This window comes from Rhinatrema bivittatum, chromosome 17 (assembly GCF_901001135.1).
Source record: "Rhinatrema bivittatum chromosome 17, aRhiBiv1.1, whole genome shotgun sequence".
NCBI classification, from domain to species: Eukaryota; Metazoa; Chordata; class Amphibia; order Gymnophiona; family Rhinatrematidae; genus Rhinatrema; species Rhinatrema bivittatum.
The window spans coordinates 52,254,496-52,271,184 of NC_042631.1; the positions used below are offsets into that span (position 1 = coordinate 52,254,496).

A 16,689-nucleotide genomic window follows, 5' to 3' on the forward strand; every position below is an offset into this window, starting at 1 on the left:
GGCTGAAGATGAGTTCGTACGGGCCGGGCCGGCCCCAAGGTGGGTAGAGGGACCGGGATACGGCCCGGTCCCGTAACATAGTGGCCTCCATGCCACCAGCAAAGTGCCGAGAGTGGCAGGAAAAGCTGCCAAGTTATGCCTGCCTCTGGCCTCCTTAGGTGTGTGCAGGCCCAGACTTCCCACTCTTAAAGGACCACAGCGGGGAACTCCCGCAGCTCCCTTTTATCTCGTTGCTGGCTTCTCACTATTTGAGACCCCTCCTGAGGGGCAGAAGACTCCTCAGCAACAGGTCTCCTGAGGTGCCTTTTGGTCTTCAGTGCTTGTAGCCATTGTTCCTATGTTTCTGTCTCCTTGTCTGTTCCAGTGTTCCTACCTTCCTGAGCTCCTGTCTGCCCTGCCTTGCCCTAGTCATGGTCTTGGTCCTTGTCTTGCCTATCCTCCCTGGCTTGACTTCCTGGATTCTGACCCCAGCTTGGACCTTGACCATTCCTTGATTGCTGTCTGTATCTTTCTGCTTTGGATCTGACCTTGCCTTGTCTGCTGCCTGTCTTCCGGTATCAGCTGTCTGCTATCTGCTCTGACCTCTGGCTTGTCTTCTGGTATCCACTGTCTGCTGCCCTCCCGCCTAGACACTTGCCTGGCCTTGGACTCTTGTTCTCTCGACCGGCCACCAGAACCTGCAGGGGAGATAGCTGGTATAGGCGAAGCTCCAGCCCCTCCCACCGCAGGGTGTGTCCTCCAGATGTCAGTGCGGGCCTAGTGGTTTCAACCATTAGGCAGCGCCAACCACACCCCAGCACCAATGGCCCACCAACACTGAATACATTACATCCTCCAAGCCCCGAACCCGAGGAAAATTCTGCCTCCAAATGAAATCTAAAAACTTCTGCTAGGAGCAGAGAGAGAACATTTTCTTTTTGAGCCACCTAAATTAAATTGAATACCCGTCTAATGTTATCCACAGCATGCCTCTCCGTTATAAACCCTACTGATCTTCATGAATAAGATCTGAAATGACCCCCGCCAATATTTTCACCACAATTTTAACATTCACTGTTAATAAAGAAATCTGATGATAGGGCTCGCATAAGGACTTATCTTCAGAGGGTGCCAAATCACCCTCCTGCAGCATTGCATTAAACAGCTGCTTCAGATGCGTGACCACCAAATTGCTAAAGTGTTTACAGAAGCAACCTGTATAGCCATCCAAAGCCAAGGCCTTATTCACCTTTAATGACTTAATAGCTTGGAGGATCTATGAGCCCTACAGAGGTTCCTTGGCTTCGCCAAGTACTACCATACCTTCATTAACAACTATTCCAAGCTGGCAGCTCCGCTCACAGTTCTGACTCACAAAGGGATCAACCCTAAACTGTGGCCTCCTGAAGCAGTAATGGCCTTTCAAGAGTTAAAGGCATCTTTCCTCCAGGAACCTTGTCTCTGGCATCTGGATCTGCAATGCCCTTTCATTATAGAGGTAGACAACTCCTCCAAAGGGGTAGGGACCATCTGCTGCCAATACTCATCCTCTGAGACCCTGCATTCTTGCTCCTTTTTCTCAAAGACATTTTCTACAGCTGAGCGGAATTACAGTATTGACGACAAGGAGTTATTGGCCATTAAATTCACCATGGAGGAATGGCACCAGTGATTAGAGGGGGCTCAGCACCTTATCACTTTCTACACTGACCATAAGAATCTTGGACATCTTCACTAGGCCCAGCATCTGAACCCACGACAGGCCCATTGGGCTCTCTTTTTCACCCGCTTTGATTTCAAACTCAGATATAGGCCAATAGGTTGCTGCCAATCCTATATACACTTGAACTTGAACTATTACATGTCATTCTATGTAACCTCCCCTAACCCCCGTTATGCCCCTCTTTTTTACCTGTTATCTGTTTCAAGGTTATTTGTTTCAATGTTATCTGTTTCAATGTAATTCGTCCTGCGAGGCGTTAGTTTTATTTCCTTGTAAACCGGGGTGATATGTATATTATACAGGAACCTCGGTATATAAAAACTAAAAAATAAATAAATAAATAAATAACTTCTCTGGGTCCATTTGAAAGCCTCGCTCGGAGACAATATATCCTAAGAACGGAAGGCTTTCTCTCTCGAATGAACATTTCTCCAGTTTAGCATACAACTGATTATCCTGAAGACATCGGAGAACTCGAGAGGCATCTTGGCGATGGGTCTGCAGGTTCTTAGAGAATACTAGGATGTCATCTAGGTATACGACCACGCATTCATAGAGCATAATGGCTGTCTCTGGGGTAGAAAACCGTCTTCCATTCATCACCCTTTCTTATCCGGATTAAGTTATATGCTCCCCGGAGGTCCAACTTGGAGAAAATTCTTGCCCCTTGTAGGTGATCGAATAGCTCTGAAATTAGAGGTTAGGGATAGTGATCGTTCTGGATAATGGTGTTCAAGCCCCGATAATCTATACATGAATGGAGGGGTTCCATCCTTCTTGGCCACAAAAGAATCCTGCACCTGCAGATGAGGTAGAATGGTGGATTAAATCCCTTGTTCAGATTTTCCTGTATATATTTAGACATAGCTCTGATCTCGGGCAATGATAAAGGATAGAACTTAGCCTGAGGAGACTTGGCACCGGGTAAGAGATCGATGGCACAATCAAACTCACGGTGAGGAGGCAGGGTGTCCGCTCTTTTTTGGAGAGGACATTGGCGAATTGGGCATATTGTGGAGGGAGACCAGGAACAACGGAAGTCGAGAGACATTGCTGGGTTGCTTCTCCAAGCAGGTCATGTGACAGTCTGGACCCCACTGGGACAGCTGCAGGGAAGCCCAATCAAATTGGGAAGAATGTTGCTGGAGCCAGGGCAAACCAAGGACCACGAGGTGTATGGCTTGATTGATGACATGGAAATCCAGATGTTCTACATGGAGGGAACCAGTGTGCAAGTTTAGTGGAGTTGTGGTATCAGTAACTTTCCCTGGGAGAGGATCCCCGTGGATGGAGGAGAGGACCAATGGGACCGGGTAGAGGAGAGTGGGAATCTGGAGATATTCCATAAGAGCCTTCATCATGAAATTGCCTCCTGCTCTGGAATCCACTAGGGCAAGAGTGAAGTCCTGATCTCCCACCGAGAGCATCACAGGAAGAGTTAATGGGGGAACTGGTGTGGTCAGACCTAGGGTCAATCCCCCACTGAGACCTAGGCCCAAGACTTTACCGGCCTTACCGGACAGCGGGCTATTAGATGACCTGACTCACCACAGTAGAGACAGAGTCCAGCCTGCGGCATCAGAGACGCTCTTCCGGAGTCGGCCTGCCATGGCCCATTTGCATTGGTTCTTCCGTTTTGGCTCCAGGGGCAGAGGGACCTTCCAACGGCAAAGAGAGGTGCTGGGAGCAATGGGCGGTAGCTGGGTGTCTCCTGGAAACTTGTAATTCCCGGTTCCACTCCTGGAGTCGATGGTCAATCCTGCTGGCTAATTCTATGAGAGCATCTAGAGAGGAAGAAAGCTCACGAGCTGCCAGCTCATCCTTAATTCAGGCCACCAAGTCATACAAAAAGATGGAATGAAGACAGTCCTCACCCCAGTGGAGTTTTGAGGCCAAGGTCTGGAATTCAATGGCATAGTCGGAGAGGGAACAAGTGCCCTGGTGGATGTGGAAGAGATCCAAACTAGAGGCTGTTTGTCAACCTGGGTCATTAAACACCATCCTGAAGAGATCCAAAGATCCCGCAAGATGGGATTGGATCATTCCCACAAGGAAGAGGCCCATGCTAAGGCCTTGCCATCCAGAAGGGAGAGGATGCATGTGGCATCATCTGGAAATAGTGCAGATTGGAGGCAGAAATGCATGTTGCACTGATTCAGGAAGCCCCGACAGAGTTGGGACTCCATGGCATAATGGGGAAGAGCTGGAAGCGGTATGACAGAGTGCATAGGTGGTTCAGGGACTGTATAGCCTGGTGTGGATAGAATTGGCGAGCTTGCTGGAACCATGGAGTCTAGATGAGCGCTAAGGCACTTCATGGAGGCTGCTAGAGCTTCCAAAACCTTCTGTTGTTCCAACATCTTCTGGGCCAAGCCCAGAATGGCCTGAAGGGTGAAAGCCTGCGCAGTTCCATGGACTTGGCAATCTGTTATGCTGGTGGACCCTTGGACCGAGGGAGAGTTTACACTGCCTATGGGGAGGAGCTCCACAGGCCCTCACTGTTGGTAGGAAAGGCTAAAGAGGAGCAGAGACCCCCCCCCCCGGAGCTTCACCACTTGCAACCCACGTTCCCCTTAGGTTGAGACCTCAGGTGCCGGGGCTGGCTGGACTTATGTGGGGTCTCCACAGAGGAGGAGGTCAAGACAAGAGAGGAGACTGTAGTGCAGGCCAAGTTTGGAATAGGAGATGAAGCCCCAAGGGGAAATCCACGCAAGAATCGAGGGAGGGCAGTGAACTTGGAGACTAGATCCAGCTAGGGTTGTGGTAGGCGGTAGCTCACAGTCAGTGTCCAGTCCAAAGTGAAAACAGAGTCAAGCAAGGAGCAAAGAAGACGACTGGGATGAGGAAGGAACTCAGGAAAGGCAAAGCACAATGCAAGGAGCGTGGGGACTTGACTTATATCACCCCTGAGTGGTGATGTTATCAGTAAGGGCCATGGGTCTTTTCCCGCTGTGGGCCCTTTAAATTGCGCAGAGAGACGGATGCACGCACGTGCCTAGCGGCCGGGCTGTAGAGGTGGTGTTCCTGCCGTGAAGGACAAGAGCACAGAGTCGGCAGCTCGAGCCGTGAAGAGCGATGGCAACATTCAGAGCCATGAAGCAGGGGTGTTGCATTGGCAGCAGCTCCCCGCTGCCACCAGGGAACCCAGGCCTGCTTCTGCTGCGGCAGTGCAGCTTCGGATAAACGAAGTCAGCAGTGGAGCCTTGCAGCCAGCAAATGCAACATGACATGAGCGGGCACACAAAGGTATTGTAGCCTGAAGTTTGCCAGCACTCTCTTAAGACACTCAGCTTGTGATGTCCTTAGAAGATCTCCAGGTGAGGGGCAGGTACAGGGGACCACCCATAACTGATCACAAGCATCAGGGTGCATGGCTTGATCAGGGAACTCCCCCGGCATATTAACGTGAGAGGTTATTGATGTCAGAGAAATCTCACTGGTCACTGGTGATCCAGACAAAGATGATTCCTACAGTACAGTCCCATTCCAGAGGAACTGCTGTCAACCTGAGATGGACTCCCAGATGAAATTCCTGAGCTGTACAGTACTCAATAACCGATCATGGCCAGATTACAATATTCCCAGGTACCTGGTGGGTTCCAGGGCGAAGGATTTATTTTGGGTGTCACAATCACTAATCTCTCCCTTGCTGTTCATGCACTAATGGCCTTATTTCAGTGCACAAACTATTTTCATAAAACCACAGATCAAATGCTAGGTCCTCAGATGATCTGGAACTAGATGATCTAGTATCAGTGGATTGTTCTCAGCCATGACCTGTATCCTGGGTTCATGCTAGCAGCATGCTTCTAAGGCCCCCTTTGTTCATGGTTCTGTAATAGGCCTCCTGAGTGCAGGCCTTCCTCTTTTCACTTTCTGTTTTTCACTCTCTGCATGTTCTTCTGCTTCTGCTTCCTGTTTCATAAGCACGGAAGGCCTCCTCTATGATGTCCCCCCAACTAGGTCAATCTCTCTCCTCAGGACTCCCTTTCTCTGGTCCCACTACTGCAACCCAGGGGTCTTTTACCACAACTGGGTATCACCTCCAGCAGCTGGGACCAGAGGCCCAGTGGGGTCTCCAGGTGGAATATTCATTTGAATGGCATGATCACTGCTTCCATCCCAAACTTCAGAGGGGGAGGCGGATCAGCCTTTGAATACCTTTTACAGAGCCGTGGTTAATTGTGGCCCAGATACCCTAGGTGCTTAAGCGTATTTGGAAAACTGGCCTTGGTATAATGAAGGCTTGGGCACTAGCGAAATTAGAGCAGAAGAGGTTGTGTCTGTGCATTCCAACATGCCCATGGATCTTGTGCCTTTCAGTGTGATTTTTAATAGAAAAGATAGGAGATTCACTTCCCAGGATTGTGCCTTCCCATGAGGCTGTCGCTGTGACAGCGATATCTGTCTGGCAATCCAGCAGAAGTCTCCATTCCACGATAGTCACTGGAGCTGCCTTCTGAGTTCCGGGCAGACAGGCAACTGCTGCCAGTTCTGGGCTTCTACAAGCTCGCCATTAGCGTTCATGTTCGGAGAGGTACGTCACAGGATTTTATAGGTTCAGCAAATTTTCTTGCAGTGTTGTCACAACCCAGCTCTGGCCAGGCAGTGCCTCATGCTGCATGTATCTCAGCACCAGCATGATCGATGGCGTCAGACGCATGCCGGCAAGCTGCTTCTTACCCGCTCTTGGCGTGCTTTCACTCAGCATGGGTGATTTCAGTGGGAATGGCAGCCATCTTTGTGAGTTTCGTGGTTTTTCTTCCAAACGCTCAATAACTATTAATAATTGCAATGACGTGATTAGTCAGTCCCATTTGACACTATGCACACCCTGCACTCATTTGAGCCCCACATTCCTGGGCGTCATTTTATGTAATCCCATCCCCAAGCTCAGACTGCTATCCGATAAGGCCATACAAATATTTGTGTACTCTTCTGAGCTGGAACTTTCCCAGGCTAAATCGAACACCGACTCTTCCTTTTCAGAGCCTGGGGAGGGGAGATGACTCCCTAGACCCCAAGTACTAAGGGTGACACCGCCTGTTCCTGTTCTTGTGCCTATGTCCTAGAATGTCCCAATATGTCCTGGATGTGCCAAATAAAGTCACTGGAGCCTCTGTGTTGGTGTCCAAATAAAATCTTTACTATTGAAAAGGTAAGAGGAATGGCACAGCAATTTCATCCACAGCATCACATAGGTTTGTTTTCACTTTCGTCCTCAATCTGTGCAGGAATGTCTAGAACCAGAGCCAAGGGCGCTTCTACCCTCCAGGGCTTGGAAAAACAGGGTCCCCAAGTGGACAAGGTGTCTTTTAGATGGGCAGAACAGCCCCGTCATCTGGCAAGGATACAAAGTTACTGTCTTGCACAGAAAGGGAACCTCTCTCTCTCTGTCTCTCTCTCTGTCTGTCTGTCTCTCTCTCTGTCTGTCTCTCTCTGTTTGAAAGCACTGGATGGCTGTCTTCAAGGGTTTTAGGCTTTGCCTTCACTCAGAATTAATTGATTTCCCAATTTCTTTGTTTCTGATGCAGTCCTGTTTTTTCTTTTCTGTTGTGATCCCCCGAAGCAGGACTCTCTATCCTTCAGTCAGGAAGGAAGGGCAGGCAGAACTTCCTCCTGGATCTTGAAAACCAAATCTTCCCAAAAACTGAAGATAATACTGGAGTGTATCCTTACAGTACGTCAATGGCACCCCCTTCCTCATGGAGGCCAGGTCTTCCCTAACCTGCACAGCCCCAGACCCAGGGTTCCCCGTCCCCTGGGACTAGGAGGTGTACAGGCTCCAGTAAGGCTCCTTCCACATAAAAGGTTAAATCCATCCCCAGAAGAAAAAATCCAGATTAGCCAGTGAGTGGACTGGAAAGGAAAAAACCCTGCTGACCTTGGTCAGGACCACCAAGCACGGCTTGCCTGTCTCCCCTGACTGGGTCTGCAAAAGAGCAACAACAAAGGATAAGTTTGTATCTACCTCTGAACTCTTTTCCAACCTAAAAGGACTGCCTGCCTCTCGAGCACTAGCCAGAGCACTGCTGTGTATCCTGTCCAGGGGAAGAGCCATTCCAGCCCCTGCTGCCTTTGAATGGAACCTCCCATGAGCCATCCTACACGGACCAGCTGACACGTAACACCCAGGACTTCCTGACAGCACCACAGGTAGTGTCTGCTGCACTATGATACTCACATGACTGGGGAGTCTTGGCCTACATGAGTCCATTCATTCCGGTCACGTGTTCATAATCTGTACATTAGACTGGTTATTCTGTTTTTGGCACTTTTTGATGTATTTTATGTTGCCGGTGCTTGTCTCTCTGTAAGATCTTAAATATTAATTGGAATTTGATGGGGTATGTACACTATTTCTTTTTTGCTGTACATTTTGTGAGTTTTGCAATTCAATAGTTGTCCTAACAGTCTACAGAATTGAGGCTTTTTGTCCTTGTTCTCCCTTCTACGCAGCCTTTGGGTAAAATACAAAGCTCTTGATGTTTAAAATGTTTGAATAAAGCACCTTAAATGATCAGAAGTGGATTTAAAATTTTGGAGGAATTTTTAAGCTTTTTCATACACCTCTCCCATTTATTATTTGTTTATCTGTGTATGTGATTTTACCCCACTGTCTACAGTAATGCAGAGTTTTGCCGTAAAGCCCGTGTACCAACTCGACATTATGCATAACACTGCCTTGTGTACCAGCTGCATTAAAACAGGCAGGCAATGCTGGTTCTCCTTATGGTTCTAATGTGCGTTAATAGACAGAGCTGCTAAAGGTTACCAATCAGAAGATTTAGCAGTTCCTCACCGTGCATGTGGACCAGAGTCTATGGTCTCCGCGGTACCCGGCCTTCCTCCGTCCACTGACTCTCTGTTAGTAAAGGAATGTTTCTTCAGAAGAGGGAGGTGAAGCACCCTGAGAGTTGTGAGTGCACTTTGGCTAACAATCCCTACGCACTGCTAGGGAGCACTCAGGCTGTGCACTATGTCTTATAGTTTGCATTACCCCTAGCATTGTACTGTGCCTTATTCGCTACATCACACCAGGTATTATATTCTTCCTCGTGCTCTGTTTTACACTCTGCATTACACCCCATGCTATTTGCTGTACTGTCTATCATTCCCTCTATCCTTCTGCATGCTATACTCAACATTACACCCGATATTGTATTCTGCGTAATATACTGCATAAAATACTCTATGCATACATCCTACTTCGTTTTTTCTCTCTGGTATCGGTCTTTCTTTCAAATCCCTGGTTGGCATGTCCTTTGTAGAGGGTAAGATAAACCTCCTAGGCCCTGAGCATTAAATGTGTCAATCTCCTAGTGCAGTAAAAGAAGCAGAGGGGCATTTGACTGGTTTCCAGCATAAACTCTTTGCTGAAGCACTTGTTCAACAAGAATGATATGACACATAATACACCTTCTCCTTGAGGAATTGTAATCGAGAAACAAATACTGAAAACAGTAACTGTGTACTCCCTCTTCTCTATTACTGGGGACTCCTTATTCCCCCTAAAATGTAAGGATTTCACCAGATATTCTTGCTGGAACTTAGGGAATATCAAAACTCTGTGCAAAGATACCCCCTCCAATTTAAATGTCTTTGTATATGGTACCTGAATGTTAATGATGCTCTGATTGAATACTCTCCTTTACTTCCACTCCCTTTTTATCTTTCTTCTGTACTGGTTAAATACCCCCTTGACTCTTCCTTAGACCATCAACTCAAAACTCCACAACTCTAGGGGCTGTCTGTCTTATATAGACACAAAAAACAATCCTTGCAGCAACCTTACATAGGGTGCTGTGGCATCTGTTCCTCTCTCCTTCTCTAATAGCAGAGCCTTCCTCCAATGCCACACCTTCATTGGGATTCCTACATATGCATTGCATTCTGTGTTATACTCTACACTAGAACACTGGCTTACAAATGGGCTAGCTTTGGATTGGTTTATCAACCCAATAGGATGTAGAAAGCTGGGTGATAGAGGGGGGAGAGATTACAGACAGGAGAGCTAGTAGAGCGGTAAGGAGGGAGTGGGTAATGGAAGGAGTAGATAGATTGGGGGGGTTGGATGTCAGCAATGGAAGGAAACATTACAACTATCTCATTCATTAGCAATGCACCCTATGAGAGCTCTAGACAAACTGGGCTAGAAAGAAGGATAACCTAGAGAGACAGGAATGGAGAGAGAGAAAGAGAGGAGACAGAAGGGAACTCAAAGTAAGCAGAACAAATGGGAAGAAGACTGGAAAAGAGAAGAAATGAGACAAAGAACAGAGATAGAAAAGACAAAAGGAATAAAGAGAAATAGAGCAAATAACATCATTTCAGTTCATTTTATTTCATTTGATTTATTTATAAACCACTTTTATAAATCAATAATCAACACTGTTAAGCAAAGTGGTTTACAAAAATATAGCATAAACATAGCATAAAATCTTTATAACATGAAATACAATGTACTATAATAACCATGAGATCCATATTCAACCGCTGTGCAGATTAATTTATCTGGCTAGCTAGCACTGAATATACCCAGCTATCTTAACGTTATCCAGATAAGTTTATTCAGCTAACTTTAGGACAGTCCTGTGGCCCGACCAGACTTAGCTGGATAGATTAATCGGCTAACTCTGAATATTAGAGCTAGATGAATAATTTATGTGGCTAATTCAACTCCTCTCTGTTATGCCCATTTGCCACCCCTAACTTGTCCAGCTAAATAAGTGGTGCCTGCTAATCCTAGACAGATATTTAGCGGTGCCATTTAACCAGATAAGTAGCACTAAGTGCTGTTTTGAATATGGACCTTAGTATATATGAAACATACAACCATAAAACATTAGATGCAAAATGATTGGAAAAGAATTGGTTTTCTTATTCTACAATCTTATTTTTTTTTCAGTGTTTAAATTAATTTGGCTTAGCTTATATTGGGCTCCTATAGCCAAGCCAAAGACCTCAGTCTGGCTGGGCTCGTCCACTTCTGGGTATTATACCTGCATTGTACCGAGTGTCATGCTTGTTGTACCCTGTTTTACACCCAGGGATGATTTTCTATCAGGTCATATTCAGTCACCGGTTTGGAACCTTTTTGAATTGTAGCAATGTTACGGGCCCTGGAGTCTGGGAAACAGCATGGGACTGCAAGGCAAGACTTGAAACAAGACAAGGGCCAGCCCCTTCCCGGCCAGGTTGTGCGATGAGTTCTGGGGACCAGTAGATCTCTGCCACCAGTACCTTATAGTAGTGAGTCCACACAGGCAAGGCTTGGACAAAGGGGGGCTAGAGACAGGGTGTGGAAAAAGGCAGGCTTGGCTGGCAGGTCAAAGTTGGATACTAAACAGGACCTGGAACTAGGCAATCAAAGGTGAGACAGGCAAGGACAGGACTCTGGTACAAGCGAGACTGGAGACTGCAATAGACAGGACAGGCTCTTCCTTGAGCCATTCTACTCAGTTTTCTTATGCAGCTCTCCTTTCCTCTATCAGGCCAATGGCAGAGCACATGGCAATCATGGGAAATGCTTCTTCTTATGTTCTTAACAAGGCAGATTGGGGCAGGACTCTGGAACAAACAGGGCAAGAACAACAAAGCAGACTAGGGCAGGATTTAGAGAAGGTAAAAAAAGAGAAACAAACAACAAAGGCAGCAAGGCTTGGAACAGACAGAATAGGCCCAAAGGTCTCAAAGCAGGATACAAAAGAGAATGGACCAAAGGCCTCAAGACAGAGAACAAGGCAGGTAAGGCCCGAGGGCCTCAAGGGAAAGCAGAAGGCCCGAACACCATAAGGGAAGGCAAGGCAGAAGGCCTATAGTTCACAAGGCAAGAACAAGGGTCAGGTCACGGAGCCGGAAGTGACACCAAGAGAAGACAAGGCTACTATGGCAAGACAGTTTTACATAGGGCTGGGACTTAGGTGTGGCAAGGGCAGTGAGGAGAAACTTGACAAGGCTAGTGATGAGGTATACTGAGGGGGAGGCATCATGAAGGTAGGGTAAGGCTGTATAACAGACAAAATCCTAACAAGCAAATGTCTTCCTTTTCATCTCTACACTGTATCTGGAGTGGAATGTGGAGGCAGTTGCTGACCCCGATCTGGTATCTGAAATTTTTTTTTTTTTTTTTTTACATCTAGCCTTATGCTCTGCTAGCACCCAGTATTACATTTGCTTTTTTTCCAAATCTTCTCTGATGTATCACTGCTGCTTGAGATTCTGTGGAGGTCCATGTTCAGAAGCATTTAGATGGCTAACTGAAGATTTCAGCACTTATCAGGCTAATTTCTAGCTAGAACTAAAGTCATTAAGGCTTATCTCCCATTTTGTGTCTATAGGAAAAACACTTAGTGAATCAAATACTAAGTTAAGGGCTAACTTAAGACAGCCGGCTATGTTCAGTAGTATGGCTGCACTATTGAATATGCTTCCAAAGTTCGCTGGAAAGGTTTATCTGGCTAACTTTGCTATCCTGACAGTGTCTGAATATGGACCTTGTGATGTTCCTGAATTCAAACAGATTATTTTTATTTATTATAGGATCTTGTAGGAGAGATTCTCGTGTCCCTGAAATATCTGCCTACAGCCCAGAGAATTGAGGTTGGCCTTCTGAAGGTCAGGAGTGGCTCTCTGAGCATTGCACTTGGTACAGGTAACCTCAGTATGTTCGGGGAATTACTACAGGAGATTTTGTATCCTTTCAGACAGCTGGTGCAGAAAAGAGGATCCCATGCACTTACAAATATAGGGGCAGATAATAAAAGCTACGTGCGGTCATAGATTTGTACGCGCAACCTGGCGCGCACAAATCTACGCCTGATTTTATAACATGCGCGCACAGCCGCGCTCATGTTATAAAATTTGGGGTCGGCGTGCACAAGGGGGTGCATACTTGTGCACGCCGAGCCCTAAGGGAGCCCCAATGGCTTTCCCAGTTCCCTCTGAAGCCGCTACGAGTGGCCTCGGAGGCAAATTTCCTTTCGCTCCCCCCCCCTCCACCTTTATTATTTAAGTTGCGCCTGCCTCTGGGCAGCTGCAGGTTGCGCGCCGGCCGAGTGGGCCTTCGGAGGCCTCTGGCCACGCCTCCGCCCCAGACTGCCCATGCTCCGCCCCTTTTTTCGAGCCCCGGGATATACGAGCGTCCCAGGGTTTAAGCTCGGCGCGTGCAGGAGAGATTCTAACTGTACACAATTCTACTCCTTTTGCAACCCTGACTTAAGTAGGAACTCAACAAAGTTAAGATGAAGGCAGCAAGAGGAGGGCCTTCTAATCTTTTCCTTTGAGTGTAACATGTAAGATTTTTTTACCCGCCAATCTCTGGAGGCTAGAGTAGCCTACCTGGAGAAGCTGAGGCAGACAGAGAGATATCTCTGGAGGCTAGAGTAGCCTACCTGGAGAAGCTGAGGCAGACAGAGAGATATCTCTGGAGGCTAGAGTAGCCTACCTGGAGAAGCTGAGGCAGACAGAGAGATATCTCTGGAGGCTAGAGTAGCCTACCTGGAGAAGCTGAGGCAGACAGAGAGATATATTGATGAGACTTTCAGGGACATAGTAGACAAGTCCCAAATCTGGTATGGCAGCCTTGGTGCTACCTTGGATCAGAAAGGTCATCTGGTTGGAGAACATCACTGTGGTGTAGCAGGAAGTGATCCACTCACACAGAGGATGTGTCTCCCAGGGCTACTGCCCAGAGGGAAGGGCTAGGTCGGTCATCATAGTTGGTGATTCGATTATTAGAAATGTAGATAGTTGGGTGGTTGGTGGATGTGAGGACTGCCTGGTAACTTGCCTGCATGGTGTGAAGGTGCAAACCTCACACATCACCTAGATAGGATTATAGATGATGTAAACCCAATATTTAAAAAGGGCTGAGGGATGATCCGGGAAACCATAAACCAGCGAGTCTGACTTCAGAATTAGGAAAAATAGTGGAACTTATTCTAAAGATTAAAATCACAGAGCATATAGAAAGACATGGTTTGATGAAACACAGCCAGCATGGATTTACCCAAGGGAAGTCTTGCCTAACAAATCTGCTTCATTGTTTGAAGGGGTTAATAAGCATGTGGATAAAAGTGAACCAGAAGATGTAATATATTTGGATGTTCAGAAGGTGTTTGACAAAGTCCTTTGTGAGAGGCTTCTAAGAAAACTTAAAAGTCATTGGATAGAAGACTATGCCCTTTCGTAGACTGCAAACTGGTTAAAAGACAGGAAACAGATTAGGATTAAATGGTCAATTTTCTCAGTGGAAAAGGGTAAAAAGTGGAGTGCCTCAGGGATCTGTACTTGGATGGTGCTTTTCAATATATATATAAATGATCTGGAAAGGGTTATGACAAGTGAGGTTATCAAATTTACAGATGTCAAAATTATTCAGAGGAGTTACATCACATATGGATTATGATAAATTGCAGGAGGACCTTGCCAGACTGGAAGATTGGGCATCCAAATGGCAGATGAAATGTAATGTGGACAAGTACAAGGTGATGCATATAGGGAAAAATAACCCTTGCTGTAGTTACACGATGTTAGGTTCCATATTAGGAGCTACCACCCAGGAAAAAGATCTAGGCATCATAGTGGATGATACATTGAAATTGTCAGCTCAGTGTGCTGCAGCAGTCAAAAAAGTAAACAATGTTAGGAATTAGGAAGAGAATGGTGAATAAAAAGGAAAACATAATGCTTATCATTCCATGGTGAGACCCCACTTGAGTACTGTGTGCAAGTCTGGTTGGCGCATCTCAAAAAAGATATAGCTGCACTGTAAAAGGTACAGAGAAGGGCAACCAAAATGATAAAGGATATGAGATGGCTCCCCTATGAGGAAAGGCTAAAGAGGTTAGGACTGTTCAGCTTAGAGAAGAGACAGCTGTGGGGGGAAAGAGGTCTATAAAATCATGAGAGGTTATTTACTCTTTCAGATAATAGAAGGACTAAGGGGCAGTCCATGAAGTTAGTAAGTAGCACATTTAAAACAAATCAGAGAAAATTCTTTCATTTAACACACAATTAAGCTATGAAATTTGTTGCCAGAGGATGTGGTTAGTGCAGTTTGTGTAGCTGGGTTTAAAAAAGATTTGGATAAGTTCCTGGAGGAGAAGTCCATGAACTGCTATTAATCAAGTTGACTGAGGGAAGAGCCACTGCTATTACTGGCATTTGTAGCATGGGATCTACTTAATGTTTGGGTACTTGCCAGGTGCTTTTAACCTGGATTGGCCACTGTTGGAAACAGGATGCTGGGCTTGATGGACCTTTGGTCTGACCCAGTATGTCAACTTCTTATGTTATTATGTTCTTAACAAGCCTAGGGCCTGAGATATCCATAGGAAAACACCCGTGATTGCACGTACGACTGGAGTCCTAGGCCTGAGATATCCATAGGAAAACACCCGTGACTGCACGTACGACAGGAGTCCTAGGCCTGAGATATCTGTAGGAAAACACACTTGACTACACTTACCCCAAGAGTTTGAGGCCCAGAAGAGCCATAAGAAAAAAGAAATTGAAACATGGAAGATGGAGGCAGATACAGAGCATTTCGTGTACTCAGTCTGTTAATTTTTTCCTTCCTACTGTGTTGTCACATATCTTACTTAATCTGTGGTGTTGCTCTCTCTATTTTGCTAAGTTTCTTTTGTGCCTTTCCTATAAATGCTTGAATTCTGCCACTGTTTTAGTTTGTACCTCCTCTGCTGGCAATCTATTCTTTTGAGCAAGGCTGGTGCCAAGGGTATTAGGTGCCCTAGAAGAAACTTAGACTGCTGCCCCTTTCCTCCATACACCTACCCATTCCACCTTCCCCACACACAATTAAACATTATGAACAAGAGCAATTAAAGTACAGTCTTCTGAGGTAAAAATATCACATGTCTATTATATTTATAGGCAGTACTGTAAAATCTTGCAAAAAAGTAAAAAAAGACCCTTGGAATTGTATTAGGTCTATTGCAATGTGTGTTGGATATTGGTTTGGCCCTCAGAAAGCCACAAGTAAACTTAAGAACATAAGAAATTGCCATGCTGGATCAGACCAAGGGTCCATCAAGCCCAGCATCCTGTTTCCAACAGAGGCCAAAACCAGGCCACAAGAACCTGGCAATTACCCAAACACTAAGAAGATCCCATGCTACTGATGCAATTAATAGCAGTGGCTATTCCCTAAGTAAAATTGATTAATAGCCATTAATGGACTTCTCCTCCAAGAACTTATCCAAACCTTTTTTGAACCCAGCTACACTAACTACACTAACCACATCCTCTGGCAACAAATTCCAGAGCTTTATTGTGCGTTGAGTGAAAAAGAATTTTCTCCGATTAGTCTTAAATGTGCTACTTGCTAACTTCATGGAATGCCCCCTAGTCCTTCTATTATTCGAAAGTGAAAAAAACCGAGTCACATCTACTCGTTCAAGACCTCTCATGATCTTAAAGACCTCTATCATATCCCCCCTCAGCCGTCTCTTCTCCAAGCTGAACAGCCCTAACCTCTTCAGCCTTTCCTCATAGGGAAGCTGTTCCATCTCCTTTATCATTTTGGTTGCCCTTCTCTGTACCTTCTCCATCGCAACTATATCTTTTTTGAGATGCGGCGACCAGAATTGTACACAGTATTCAAGGTGTGGTCTCACCATGGAGCTATATAGAGGCATTATGACATTTTCTGTTCTATTAACCATTCCCTTCCTAATAATTCCTAACATTCTGTTTGCTTTTTTGACTGCTGCAGCACACTGAGCTGACGATTTTAAAGTATTATCCACTATGATGCCTAGATCTTTTTCCTGGGTGGTAGCTCCTAATATGGAACCTAACATCGTGTAACTACAGCAATGGTTATTTTTCCCTATATGCAACACCTTGCACTTGTCCACATTAAATTTCATCTGCCATTTGGATGCCTAATCTTCAAGTCTTGCAAGGTCCTCCTGCAATGTATCACAGTCAGACTGAATTACAACTGAATTACAATTTCCATA

At 45.9% G+C, this 16,689-nt stretch overlaps 1 protein-coding gene across 1 annotated transcript in view; it reads left to right on the forward strand.

Annotated features, from left to right (window-relative positions):
• Nucleotides 1-16,689, forward strand: part of LOC115079429 (synaptotagmin-2-like) — a 134,994-nt gene that overhangs the window by 103,203 nt on the left and 15,102 nt on the right. Inside the window, exon 6 of the mRNA XM_029583020.1 lies at nucleotides 12,245-12,356. Coding sequence (XP_029438880.1) covers nucleotides 12,245-12,356 — 112 coding nt within the window. The remainder of the gene's footprint in view (nucleotides 1-12,244; nucleotides 12,357-16,689) is intronic.